Genomic DNA, 12,790 nt, shown 5'->3' on the forward strand with positions numbered 1-12,790 from the left:
GCTGGCGGGGCTGCATCCCGCGACTCCGCCGAGGGCCGAGGCCGCCATATTCCTGCTCCACCACGCCCGGGCGGCCGGCGGGCAGCGGCAGGTCGGCGGCGGCCCCGGCCCGCCCCTCGCCGGGGGACGGCCGTGACCGCTGCGCCCGCGGGCCCCCACCGAGCGGGAGGCGCCCACAGAGCCCGAGGGGCCGGCCCAGGCGGGGAGCGGCAGGCGAGGAGCGGCAGGCGAGAGCCGCCCCGGGAAGCGCGCCGGGGCGGCTGCGAGCCCAGGAAAGCCTTCCAGGAGGGGCCGGGCGGCACCGCCTCCCCGCTCCCCTCCCTCCTTCCCTCCCTCCGCCTCCGCCTCCGCCTCCCCTGCTCCTCCCGCCGCCGCCGCCGCCGCCGCCGCCGCCGCCACCGCCGCCGCCACCACCACCGCCACCTCCCTCCCGGATCTGTGCTCCAGTTCAGAGAAAGAAGAAAATGTGTGTGTGTGGCGAGGGGGAGGGCGAGCACTGAGCAGCCGCTCCGCGCCTGGCAATCGGGGCCGGGGGTGGGCGTCTGGCGGGGGCGGAGCGGAGGCGGAGGCGGCGGAGCGCGCGGCGGGCGGGCCGGCGAGCGGGGTTTGCGCGCGAGCCGGGTGGTGGGCGCGGGCAGGGCCCAGGGCGCCCAGGAGCCGTGTCAGGCGGCGGCGAGGAGCGGGCGCGCCGGGCGCGGGGAGCCGTCGGCGGCCGCTCGCTGCGGGGACGCCCCGGTGGATGTGCTCTCGCCGCCGGGCGCAGGGCTCAGGGGAACCTCGGCGGCGGCGGCGGCGGCGCGGGGGGCGAGGCGGGCCGCCTGTTCCCAGGGAAGGAGGCGCGGGTGTCTGAGCGAGGCCGGGCGCGGCGGCCTTCCCTCGCGCGCCCCCCGAGCCAGCGCCCGCGGCCGCCTCCCGCGCCCGCCTCGCTCCTCCCGGCGGCCCGAGCCGCCCGCTCCCGCCGCACCCCCCGGCCCACCTGGTGGCCCCGGCCCTGGCCGCGGCCCCCGCGGCCGTTCCCCGAGCTCGTCCCGGACGCGCGCCCGGGCGGCGGGGGCTCGGCGGACACCGCTGCCTCGGGGGAGCGAGGGCGGGAGGGTGTGTGTGCGCGCGTGTGAGCAGGGGGTGCCGGCGGGGCTGCAGCGGAGGCACTTTGGAAGAATGACTCTGGAGTCCATCATGGCGTGCTGCCTGAGCGAGGAGGCCAAGGAAGCCCGGCGGATCAACGACGAGATCGAGCGGCAGCTCCGCAGAGACAAGCGGGACGCCCGCCGGGAGCTCAAGCTGCTGCTGCTTGGTGAGTACCAGCCCGGAGCCGGCCGCTTTGGGCCCTGCCGCCGGGCCTCTGCGGCCCCCGCCCGTCGCCCCCGGGCCCCCGGGGCTGCTGCCCTTCGTGGCCCCCGCCCCTGGGCGCCAGTGGCTCGCCCGGACCCTCGGCGGGCGCGCCCCCGGCCACTACCTGCACCCGCGCGGGCGCGCGCGGGCGCGTAACACCCCCCCGCGCGCATACACGCGCGCACACACACGCGCAGAGGGGTCGGGGCTGCCCTGGCCCGGGCCTCGGCGTGTGCCTTTTGGTATCCCCGAGGGCTGTGCCTTCGGGGAGTGCGTTTATCTGCTGCTGTGCATCTGCTAAATGGCAAATCACTTCGGGGCAGAGGCGCGGGGGTAGGAAGGTGGGCAGCCGGCTTGAACTTTCAGTGGCTTGGCCATGGCGCCCCGTGCTGGAGAGGGGAGCTGTGTGTGTGTGTGTGTGTGTGTGTGTGTGTGTGTGAGTGTGTGTGTGAGTGACCCGAGGGTGACGAGCCGTGCCGGGGCTCGTTGGGCGACGGCGTGCGGTGGGGTGGCCCGTGTGCATCCATTGTCAGTGCTTTCTGGGGTCAGAAGGGAATGGTGGTAGGGTGGGCTGCCTCGCGACTGGATTCCCAAAGGAGTGATGATGAGGGAGCCGAGTGGTTGGCCCTCCAAAGAAAGGGGGGTTATGTATTCCGGGGGGGGGGCGGGCAGGCAAGCTCAGATGTGTCACACAAGTGCTGTTCTCTAGCCACCAGACCACCGAAAGGAGGGACCCAGAAGAGTTTCTTGACCAGTGGATGGTGGCAGGCTTATTTCTCGTCTGCACCATTCCTTCCAGATAAAGAGGAAGGATACGGGGAGGGTTGTGCTGTGTGGTTGTTGACAGCGACGGGTTTCTTTTGTTTAATGAGGCAACCCAGATGTAGGCCTGAATTCACAATAGTTACTACTGAAAACCAGTGCAGCCTCTCAGTTACTCTCACGGCAACAAATAGAAACCTTTTGTTTAAAACGGACAGCATTTTAATATCTTTGGGATCTGGACTAGAAGGAAAACGGGAAGTGTATAGCAAAAATTCCCCTTTAGCTCTAAAACAAAACAAAACAAAACCCAACATTCTGCCTTCACACTAACTTATACAAAAAATGCCATTTCTCAAATAGGAATTCTATTGATAATTATCTTTGAGAGAATGTTCAGAATCAAGGATCAGGGTACACATAGGAGCCAGCGCGACATAACTCTGAGCTATGGTGGTAGGGAGAGCAAACAGCCTTGCAGTAACAGGCCTGAAAAATGTCTGCACTTGTGTTCAAGATATTTGCGTGAATAATAAATATGTTTCTCAGACATGTCTGGAAGAAAGAAATATTGTAATGTCAATTCACATTTAAGGAGCATGCAGTTTCTTTCTTGAGCATTTCATCTCCTGGTTCAAGGAACCAGTTGCCTTTGGGACTGAACTGCTTATCTACCGGATCATTTATAAGAGGGAACAAAATATAATGATCACAAATAGTTACAAATGGTTAACTCACATGCCATGCTTTATGTCTTCATCTTGAAACCAGATTAGATAAATGTGCACATGTTTATAAGGAACAGAAGGCAAAGCGCTGGATAAAAGAGGTGGGCTTTAGGGAATGAAGCCAGGGGAGGGGAAGAACTGCAATCGGAAAAGGAAGATTTAAAAAAAAATGTTTTATTCTTATTTTGGGCTACTTCTAACGACTGAATAATGTGTAGTTGAATATGTTGCAAATTCTCAAGATTGAGAAAAATAGAGAGGGGAAGAGAAATAGGGCATAGAGTGTTTAAGTGCACGATAAAGGGGAAAGCATGTGTTTTAGAGAGACTTAAGAATAGGTTTTCTTTTGCCCTGTTTACAGTCTTTGTTTATGGTTAGCTGTGAATACAGCATTTGAGATCTCTCAAGCCATCCCTGTTGTCTGAAATGTGACAGCTTGAGGTTCCCAGCCGCTATGAGTTAGAACCCCCGGGGGTTTGTCTGTTTGAAGGCCTCTGTTTGAATCTCTAGGAGGAAGACTTTCAGGCAAATACACATATATGGACACTTAATTACATACTGTGTATTTCAGTAACGTACAGTGCTTTAAAAATGCCCTTGGGGAGATGATTTTATGAGCAAAAAAATGAAACAGTTTTACTGCTAAAGTGGTAGTAATGGAGAACTTTTTCTCTTATTAGATATTTGAGTGGGGTTTAATACAGCCTCACCCCAGCCCCCAAATATGGCCTATTAGAAGTGGTGGAAGAATATGGCATTAATTTAGCATCTATGTTCGTTAGTAACATTTAAAAATTGTACAACTTTTTGTTAGAAACACGGACCCCTAGGCATCATGTAAGATTTGTTACAGTTTCATGTTCTAGGTATGTTGCTTTTGTAACATAATGAGTTTGATACCTATACTACTTCTACAGTAAATGTTCTCTACTAAATGCAGGTGTGTGTGTGCGCGCGCGCGTGATTTCACAATTTTTTGCATCCAGGGGAAAAATGATGGTTGATTTGAACCAGGCAAGGTGTTGGGGAGGGTTTCTGTTTGAAGAACTCCTCTCCCATCGGCTGCTTGGTTGAGTTCACTGAATCTTCCCGTTCCCACCTGTCCAAAGGAGGTTATAGGAGTTATCCTTTCACAGTGTCAAGATTTATCAATATTTTTAACTACCTTATTTAAATGGAGGGGTCATTCTTAGATTTAAATGACATTCAGTATAAAATTATTTTCCAAAGTAAATTTTAGTTCAAGACATGACACCATTTTAGTGGAAATGGATTTATTTGGCAGGGGACCTTTGCCTTTGTTCACCAATTATTTTATATATTAATATTATGAAGAAACGAGAAAGAAAATAGTGGTTACCTGCCTAGATGAAAGTATACCAGTGAAATTTGGGGTGTTTTGATACACATACAGCAATTACGCCAGTGTATTCCAAATTCCATAGTACTAATATTTTTTGATTTTTACTTTTTTTTAAATGAACCCAGAAACTTACCACTGTAAAATACCATATCTAATAATGAATTCTTGTTTTCTTTAGCGTATTCATTCTCTGAATTTATTTACACAAGTGTTTTTCTTCGACACCTCAAAGAAAACTTTATATTCTACATATATATGTGAGAGAATACCTTATTTTAACTTGGTTTAAGTTTTTATATGCTTTGTGGGTGTATAGTACATTACATTTACTTTAACTGATTAATATTTATGAATATTAACTAAATGTTTCTATTTGTAGTATGTAGGTCACAGTATTTAGTATTAATGTGTCTTTAAGTCTATATACAAGTGGCTTTGAATCCCATGCTGAAATTTTTTCAGTTCCTTGAAGATATAGATATATTTCCTGTTAACCTGTTCTTGTTTTACATGTTTTTAAAATCTTGATTCTTAGGATCTTAATCATCAAACAGGAAGATTTAGCAAACCTTTATAATTGATTGGATTCCACCTATTGAAAACAGGCTGTTTAGGCCAGTCTTAGATGGAAGAATGTATGTTCTTGGTCTTTTAACTGAATTACACACGTGTTTGTGGATTTTCTTCCTATTCTAGACCAGCAGCTTAGGAGGGTAGGGATTGTGTCTGTATTGCTCACTATTAAACCCCAACTTCTAGCACAATAAATATCTAACTCATAGCATGCTCTCAGTAAGTACTTGTTCATTGAGTGCATTTATTTCTGACCCTCCCGATAGAAATTGGGACCATGAAATAATGAATAAATTATGGAGATACAGGGATATGTAATGTTTTTTAATCTGTGGCAGATGAAAATCATGATCTTTAAAAAATTGTATGTAACTCTTTGAGCCAATTGAACATAAGTGCATTCCAGAATCGGAAGTGTTAATGTAACATGTTACATCACACACTGCACCAGTCAGTGTATTACAGTTCTGTGCTGGGTGTATTTGGGAATGCTAACAGTCATGCTTAAAGTATGAAAGTTTACAAGGAAAAAAAAAAGAAACCATTCCATATCTTGATTACTTTTTATTGTGTAGAAGCTAATTTAACCCTGTCAGCTTTTGGCCATACACTTTCTCCATGATGCGCTCAACAGAGTGCGTTCTAAGTCTCCAGAGCAGAGGTGGCAACTGCAGAGATTTTTATGATTTATCTCTACAGTTAGATGAGAACCACAGTGATTAAATACAGAGTTTTAAGAATTGCAGATGGACTCTTTTGAATTGAGAGGTATACAGTTGTCCTGAAAACTGTACAGTTATAGAGCAGGAGGGGACTTGGAAGGCTGGGAATGCTCTGGCACATTTAGACAGTAGGGAGAGTTCATTCTCGCAGGTCTGGATGAATGCGCCTGCCCCACGACCCCTCTGTAGAGTTCACTGGAGAAGAATGGGGGTTGATGGTTTGAATGAACCTGGAAGTTAGTAGCCATCTAGGATGGCCAGTCACAACTGCAGAATGCAGGGATCCCTGTAAACAGCCCTAATAACAGCATCTCCCTGGAAATAGCAAAATATGGTGTTGATGAAGCTGCTTTAAAACCAACGAGTTTTATTTTTGCTATTCTTTTAGCTTCCAAGTGTTAAATATGTTTTCTAAATGACAGGATTTCTTTGGATGCATTTCTTCTTTTTCTTTCTGCTTTTTGTTTGTTTTGTTTCTTTGAAACAAAGTACTTATAGTTTATATCTGGAGGATGAAATGGGAGCATCCCTCATGAAAATCAGACTTGTAGCTCGGACTCTATAGCAAAGCCTTCAAAGTAAGATTTTTGCATTGAGCCGTGTAGATTCATTGTCTAGATCTGCCATGTAACTCATTCCTCTGTTTACGTGTTATTTCTTCATACGGGAACTTTGGCACGCCTTAAAATCGTACTATACGGTGGAGTTATCCCCTGTATATCGATACACATATTTTTAGGTAAATTGAGGAAGGAGAACCAGAAGAGTAATTTAGTGGCCATTTTGTTTATTACAAATACATTTGATAGACTCCTTTTCATTAACAACAACAACAAAACAACAACCCAGCTCTCCTTTATAAGAGATGGCTTATGTTCAGTTTTCAGAGATGCCTATTCAATATAGTTATGATTTTTATTACAGATGAATTTTGAAGGACTTGAAACAGCTTTCACAGTTGTGAGGCTGCGTGCTATGCTAAACTTAGCAGAAAAAAGGAACAGATTTTTCTTCATGATCCAGGCAAACTTACACTTGAGAAGGAATGAACTAGATTTTCCAAGGATGATTTTGATTCCAGCATTCATATTAATTTTTCTTTAAGGGGAGGTTATTAATTCTGTTGATATTAATGGAAATGTTGATTGGGTGTTGTAGAGAAAAAAATAGGGAGCTCAAATGGTACATCTTGGGAAAGAGAAGCCATTTTAAGAAGGTTAGGATTGCTTTCTTCTTAAGGTGGAGGGAGGGAGTCTGTTTCCTCCAGACTGTATGTTTTGGGTTGAGGGAAATACAAGTATTTGTAGCAACAAATTTAAAGTCTAGTTTCCTGGTTGAAACAGGGAGGGCGATGGCATTTTTCAAAAGGAAACTTTTATAGTGGCTTTTCAGCAATGTTAAAATCTTTGCAGAGGGCGCCTGGGTGGCTCAGTCGTTAAGCGTCTGCCTTCAGCTCAGGTCATGATCCCAGGGTCCTGGGATCGAGTTCCGCATCAGGCTCCCCGCTCAGCGGGAAGCCTGCTTCTCCCTCTCCCACTCCCCCTGCTTGTGTTCCCTCTCTCGCTGTCTCTCTCTGTTGAAAAATAAATAAAATCTTAAAAAAAAAAAGATCTTTGCAGAAATAATCCTAGGCAAGTGTGAAGTAGCAATAGAAGGTAAAATGTGTGATTGTTGGTAATTAGATCTGCGGCAATAACTGACTACAGTAAACAGTGTATGTTTTATTTTGTTCTGCCGAATGGAGTAACATTAAAGACAGAGCTATTTTCAGACCCAAAGACGATTTTGTTTGAACAGCTATTACTAATAAAATTATAGGAAGTTGTTCGACAATCACCTTTGATTTGTTATGTTACTGATATGTAAAAATCTGTCTGATTTCTCATCTAACGTGTAGGAAAAGGAAGAAAAGGACCTAACCATGCTTTTGGAAATGAGTTCATAAGTCCTAGGTGGTCATGGATCTGGACTTTATAAACAAACAAAAAAAAAATACCTGTATTTTGATGCGGAGAACCAAAATCTGCATTTGCTTAATAGCTCTGGGATTGACCATTATATCTAGCCATCATTTCTGAGATCAGTGCAGAATATTTTGTTAAAAGCCTTCATGGTTGAATTTTAAGAACAAAATGAGTATTATTTAAAAATAAAGTTATGAACATATTTCAAATTCATGTATTCCACAAACACTTGCCAGGTATTGGAAAATAAACATTTCCTCCAATTTTTTTTTTTTAAACAGGCATATCTTATGAAAGAACATTTGCATACAGAATGCTGGTCAGATGAACAAACAGTAAGCACCTAATGTATGCAAACGAATGTGCTGGGCGAGACACTCCTAATTTCTTATTTGTCAACAGGAAAGACTATAATTACTTTTTCACAGTTTTTGTTGTTTCTCTGTTGACGCCCTCGGACAGACATGTCCTTCTGAGTTTTATCCTTCCTGGCGTTGGATTTTTTATTGGCTCTTAATACAAAGAAAGAAACAAAATAATCTGAAGGCCACTGTAGAAGCTTTCCGGGGATTACACAACTGGGGAAAGCAGATGATCTTGAGAATTATTTCCTTGGAGCATATTGTTTTTTTGCCTTTAACTGGGAGAAATGATTACTGACCACTTGCCCTGAGCTCCTGCTGGATTGGAAGCTGCATGAAGGCAAAGATGGGGGCTCTTGTTGATTTGTGTCTCAAAGTAACACAAAACCTTGCTCAGTTTACCGTGATTCTGTTTTTGTCTGGAACCCGGGGGCTCGCGGGCGTGCGAGGGTGTAGGCAGGGTGGGCAGCTGGATTCCCCCAAAGAAAGAGCAGTTGCAAGACGTGAAGGTTAAACTTTTTGCTTTCGTCTAAGGGGCATCATCTGTGTGTTCTCCATTTGCCGCTCCTCTTTGCTGTTTCAGGGGCCACCTGGGGCACCGTAAAAGGAGTTCTGTTTTACCTCGGGAATTGTCTTTGTCCCCTTGCCTGCCTCTCATTCATTGTCTAGCTAGAATGATTCGGTTGAACATTCTCATACTGTTTCGGGTTGCAAAGCCAGTGGCAGCTTATGCAGCAGTTTGAATGGAAAACTGTTACACACACAAGTCCTCTGAAATTTAAAAATTCCGTGCACCTTTATTACAGGATGAATTTTGGACGGTGAGCGGTTTGACTGCTCTGGAAACAAAGTCGTTGTTCCAAGGAAGTGTGTCATGGATTGTGGGGCAGTTGGGAAGGCAAATGTTCTTAATGGCATTATATTCCTGAAACCTCACAGAGGGAATAATAATTGATCCACAAATTAAAGAAAAAGTGCGAGAGTGAGACTTCTTGGCTCTGTTGCAGGAAGTGAAGAGTGCTGTTTAGAAACCTGTTCCTGCATATTTCTCAGAGATAGCCTTGAGTGTTTTTTCCCCCGTTAGAGAACTGAAATGACGGATCCGTTGCCTCTTCCCGCAGTCTGACGTTTTTGTTGTCGTTGTTGTTCTTTTGTTCACCATCACTTGTGAAAAAATCGGAAGAGTTTTTCTTCTGCTGCTTTTTTATGTTTTTAAAACTTAAAAAAAAGTCTTCATTGTTCCTGTTTCTTTCCTGTGTTTTCTTTTGCCGTAGGAGCAAGCACAGTGATTGGTGGCACCCTCCCTGTATTTTCTGGTGGCTGCAACTGATGAGTTGCTTCTAAAGACAAGGGCTCCGGTATCTTACCCACCCCCCCCATTATTCGAGCTATTGGCCAGAGGTCCCCCAAATAGCCCTTGCATGCAGATGCCACCCACCCATCCACTCTTGCATTACAGTGCGCACCGTGCCAGGACTCCCTGGCATGCGCATTTCCTTCCGATTTAGGGAACTTCCAACTTGGTGCTTCTTTCAGACGTGGCTGTGAGCTGCTGAGGGGGAAGTTGGGTGCTTTCATACATTAAAAGGACACTTGTGAATGTGCTTTTAGGAGATGATTAACTTTCTTTAGCAACGGTTTAGTCTGGCAAAACAGAATCCGTTGTTAATTGAACAACATGCACAATTCTCCTTCCTTTCCCACAGGACAGGGACTTGAGATTGGTTCATGATTACCAGCAGAGAGTGAGTGAGCCCGTGCTGGGCCAGCTATCATGCGCCTCTGGCTTTCAAAATACGATGCAGGGCCTTTGCTAGAAAGGAGGAAGGTGCTGGAGGCCTGTGTTGAGTAATAGAGAATCTTTTTCATTTCATGACTTGAACATTCTCATCTCAGCCGCTGGAGAGCCTTAAAACCTCTCCTACTTATATTTCTGTGCAGACAGGGAGGATAGCCTTAGCCGAGGCCTTTGCTTTTGTTACACCTAGGCAGCTTGAGTAGGTTTTGGTTTTTTTGGCTTTTTTTTCCCTTTGTTTTTTTGTTTTGATTTTGTTTTTGTTTTTTTTTTAAGGCAAAGATGCAATGTTACTTTCTGACCATGTGAATTGATATTTTAGGACCTACACTTTTCAGAGCTGCTTCGTTACATGTTCTTTCTGCAGATGGCAAATGCAGTTTTTCTCCTGTCCTAAAGAGCTGACCCATTTCCTGTGACTTGTTCTAATAATACAGGATGACTTTATTTCTTGTTCCCAGTTTGCCCTTAAAAGAATGCCAGGCTACTTGTTAAGTGTTTAACTCTTGTCTTTCTAATGCTCATGATAGAGTTTTGAAAATGGGTAAATCAGGCAAAAGCAGTGGCTCACTGGCCTTGTGGGAGTTTATTTGGCCAAATGCATACCCCCGTGGCTCTGCATCTTGGCTTAGTTATGTGGATTTTTTTCTAAGACCTGTAACGGAAGGGAAGTCAGGGACTCCTGCCCTCTTTCTTTGAACTAACCTGAAGGTGTTACTTTTCCTTTGTTCCGTCACTGTTTCTCTAGAAACCTGTAGAGTGAAGAGATGGGACCAAATCTAAGGGCTGCTTTGAAACTTTCTCTGCTTTCCCTCTGCAGCCCTGGTACCTTGGCCACGTTCTAAAGCCCAAACTCCTCCCTGGACGAGGGGCCCGAGCCCCAGCCCTACAGTAGGGACAGGCTATCCCGGAGGCGTCGGCAGGTCTGGTGGACTCCTGGCTGCCCTCCCTGCCCTCTCCTTCCCCTCCGAAAAGTCTCCGAGCGCCCTGCAGGCGGCTCCAACAGCTCTGGGGAAGAGTGAAGAGGCATTAGCGAGTCGGTCCGGAGCTGCTCCTCCGGCTGCCTGGCCTGCTGCTGATAGTCTCACTGCCTTCCCAGGGAATGGTATCAGAAGGCTCTGTCGTATCAGCGTGGGTCTCTTGCTTCCTGCAGGAAGGGCCATATCCTGGCAGGCGCGGGGCTGGAGCCTGAGGGGCAGGCACAGTGGCCCGGGTGCTTTGTTAGGTACTACCTTCCCCTTAGGCCACTACCTGCCCCTTACTACTACCTTTTTTTTTTTTTTTTTTTTAAATTTTCCCCCTTCATTGGCCTTTAAGCACTGCTTTTCACTTGCTTACAGAGAATCTCTGCTGCCCAAGTCCATTTCTGCCGTCGTCCGTGAGAGCAGGTTGGCCATCTGAGCCTGGACACCGAGAGTCTTCATACACCTCGGTGGAGCACATTTGGGGGACTGCTCTGAATTTGGAGCTGGTAGGTCCCTTTTCTAGGGCCTTCCAGGGAAGATTTAGAATTAACCCAGGGATGGGCCATTTCTGTCCATTTCTTCTTCCATGACTGCCCATCCTCCCTCCCCCCACCATAGGGCTTTCATTGGAACCAGAAAAACAGATAGTGGGCTGTTTTTCTGAATTGCCCTCAATGGTCATGGCCATGTCAGAGAAACTTCAAGAAGGTGACTTCCTGTGTCTCTTGTCTGCATTCTGGAGAAAGGGCTCCATGACCAAAGAAGGAACAGCTACACTCTCAGCTTGGGTCTTCAGGAGCGCCTAATTCTCAGCCTGGGTCTTCAGGAGCGCCTAATTCCCTTGGAGGTGCCAGGCAGGTGTTTGGCATTTACTGACCTCTGCTTTCCTCCCGGCCATGGCCTTTTCCTCGCGATCTTTTCAGCTGGATTGCAGATTTGGAGTTGGACAGGTGCAGGGGAAAAGGAGAAGAGTCACAGGAGAAGGAGAGTAATGGGGGATCTGGCGGGCTTGACTGGGCAGAGGGTGTTGTTGCTAGTTGGGCTGGAGCAGTGGTGTTGTTGCCAGACTCTGGAGAACAAAGGAGAGGTGCTCTGCTCCTTGGCTTGGTGTCTTTGCTCAGCAAGAGCAGGGCCAGTGCAGCTTCTCTTGCCAGCCCCACTGCCCTGCCGCATTTCCTCCTCATTGTCACATCCCTTGTGCCTTCCCCTTCTAGATCGGGGGGGGGGGGGGACAAGATGAGCAAGCGTAGGAGTCTGGGTTGTACGGAGGGCGTTTTGGTTGTGTGCATTCTCTCCTAACCTTTCACTCCCAGAGGTGCTTACATAGGCCAAGCACAGAACTCATATGTCAAGCAGTGTCCTGAGAAAAACCATTCACACATTATAAAGGAAACTTAGAATGTGGCTCCTCTCTCTCTCTCTCTCTCTCTCTCTCTCTCTCTCTCTCTGTCTTTTGTATCTGGCAGCTGTTTAAGGTGATGGAAGTGCATCTATTACTGTATTGAGAACTCTGCTAATCTGGCGATGGGTTATTAGAACGTCTCCTGAGAGCTCCTTGTCCAGGAAATCTGCTTCACCTGGCTTGCTTCTCCTGTAACAGAGCACCTGCCAGTTGCCCAAGGCAATAAGTAGTTAAGTAGTAGCCTGAGATACTCTTGCCAAGTGGATTCACACTCAGGTGGAGGCACATAATATAGAAGTAATCTTGTAATTTTAGCTGAGAAAGGCACCTATCAATTGGTGCTATTCACATTTTCTTCGGAGCTGTTCACATTCTGGGCTATCACATCCAAGCCCGGGGAGTAGATTATTCAGTGGGCCTTGGGGCCTATTTCCATTTATGGCCAACATTCAGAATGGGCTGCTTTTGTCCAAGATAGAAATCAACTTATGAGGATTTCTTGATTCGAAATGTAGGCAAATATATTTTGAATATTTTGAATAATTTTGAATAATTTGAAAGCCGAGCTAGGGAGTGCTGAAACAAAAGATACTTGAAATCAACCTCTATTTTTATTACCAATCAATTCCTAATGGGTCAAGAACTAATAAATTGGCATAATACTGGCTCCTCTTGGAGCCAAGCTTAGAGGAGATACAGAGTCTAGAGATGGAAGAGCCCCCTGATGTGTTCAAGGACTAATAAATGGTATGAACATCCTTGTTTCTCCTATTATGTATTGGGTCACCATCTGAGATGTTATACAGAGCACATTAGAAATGA

The 12,790-nt window shown here is 47.0% G+C and overlaps 1 protein-coding gene across 1 annotated transcript in view; it reads left to right on the top strand.

Moving 5' to 3' along the window:
- The first annotated feature begins 246 nt into the window (after positions 1-246).
- The window catches only part of GNAQ (G protein subunit alpha q), a 303,312-nt gene continuing 290,768 nt past the window's right edge, over positions 247-12,790 (top strand). The window contains exon 1 of the mRNA XM_025891414.2: positions 247-1,294. Coding sequence (XP_025747199.1) covers positions 1,159-1,294 — 136 coding nt within the window. The 5' untranslated portion in view covers positions 247-1,158. The remainder of the gene's footprint in view (positions 1,295-12,790) is intronic.

This window comes from Callorhinus ursinus, unplaced genomic scaffold (assembly GCF_003265705.2).
Source record: "Callorhinus ursinus isolate GAN/ISIS: 27379988/994484 unplaced genomic scaffold, GSC_fseal_2.0 scaffold28, whole genome shotgun sequence".
NCBI lineage: Eukaryota > Metazoa > Chordata > Mammalia > Carnivora > Otariidae > Callorhinus > Callorhinus ursinus.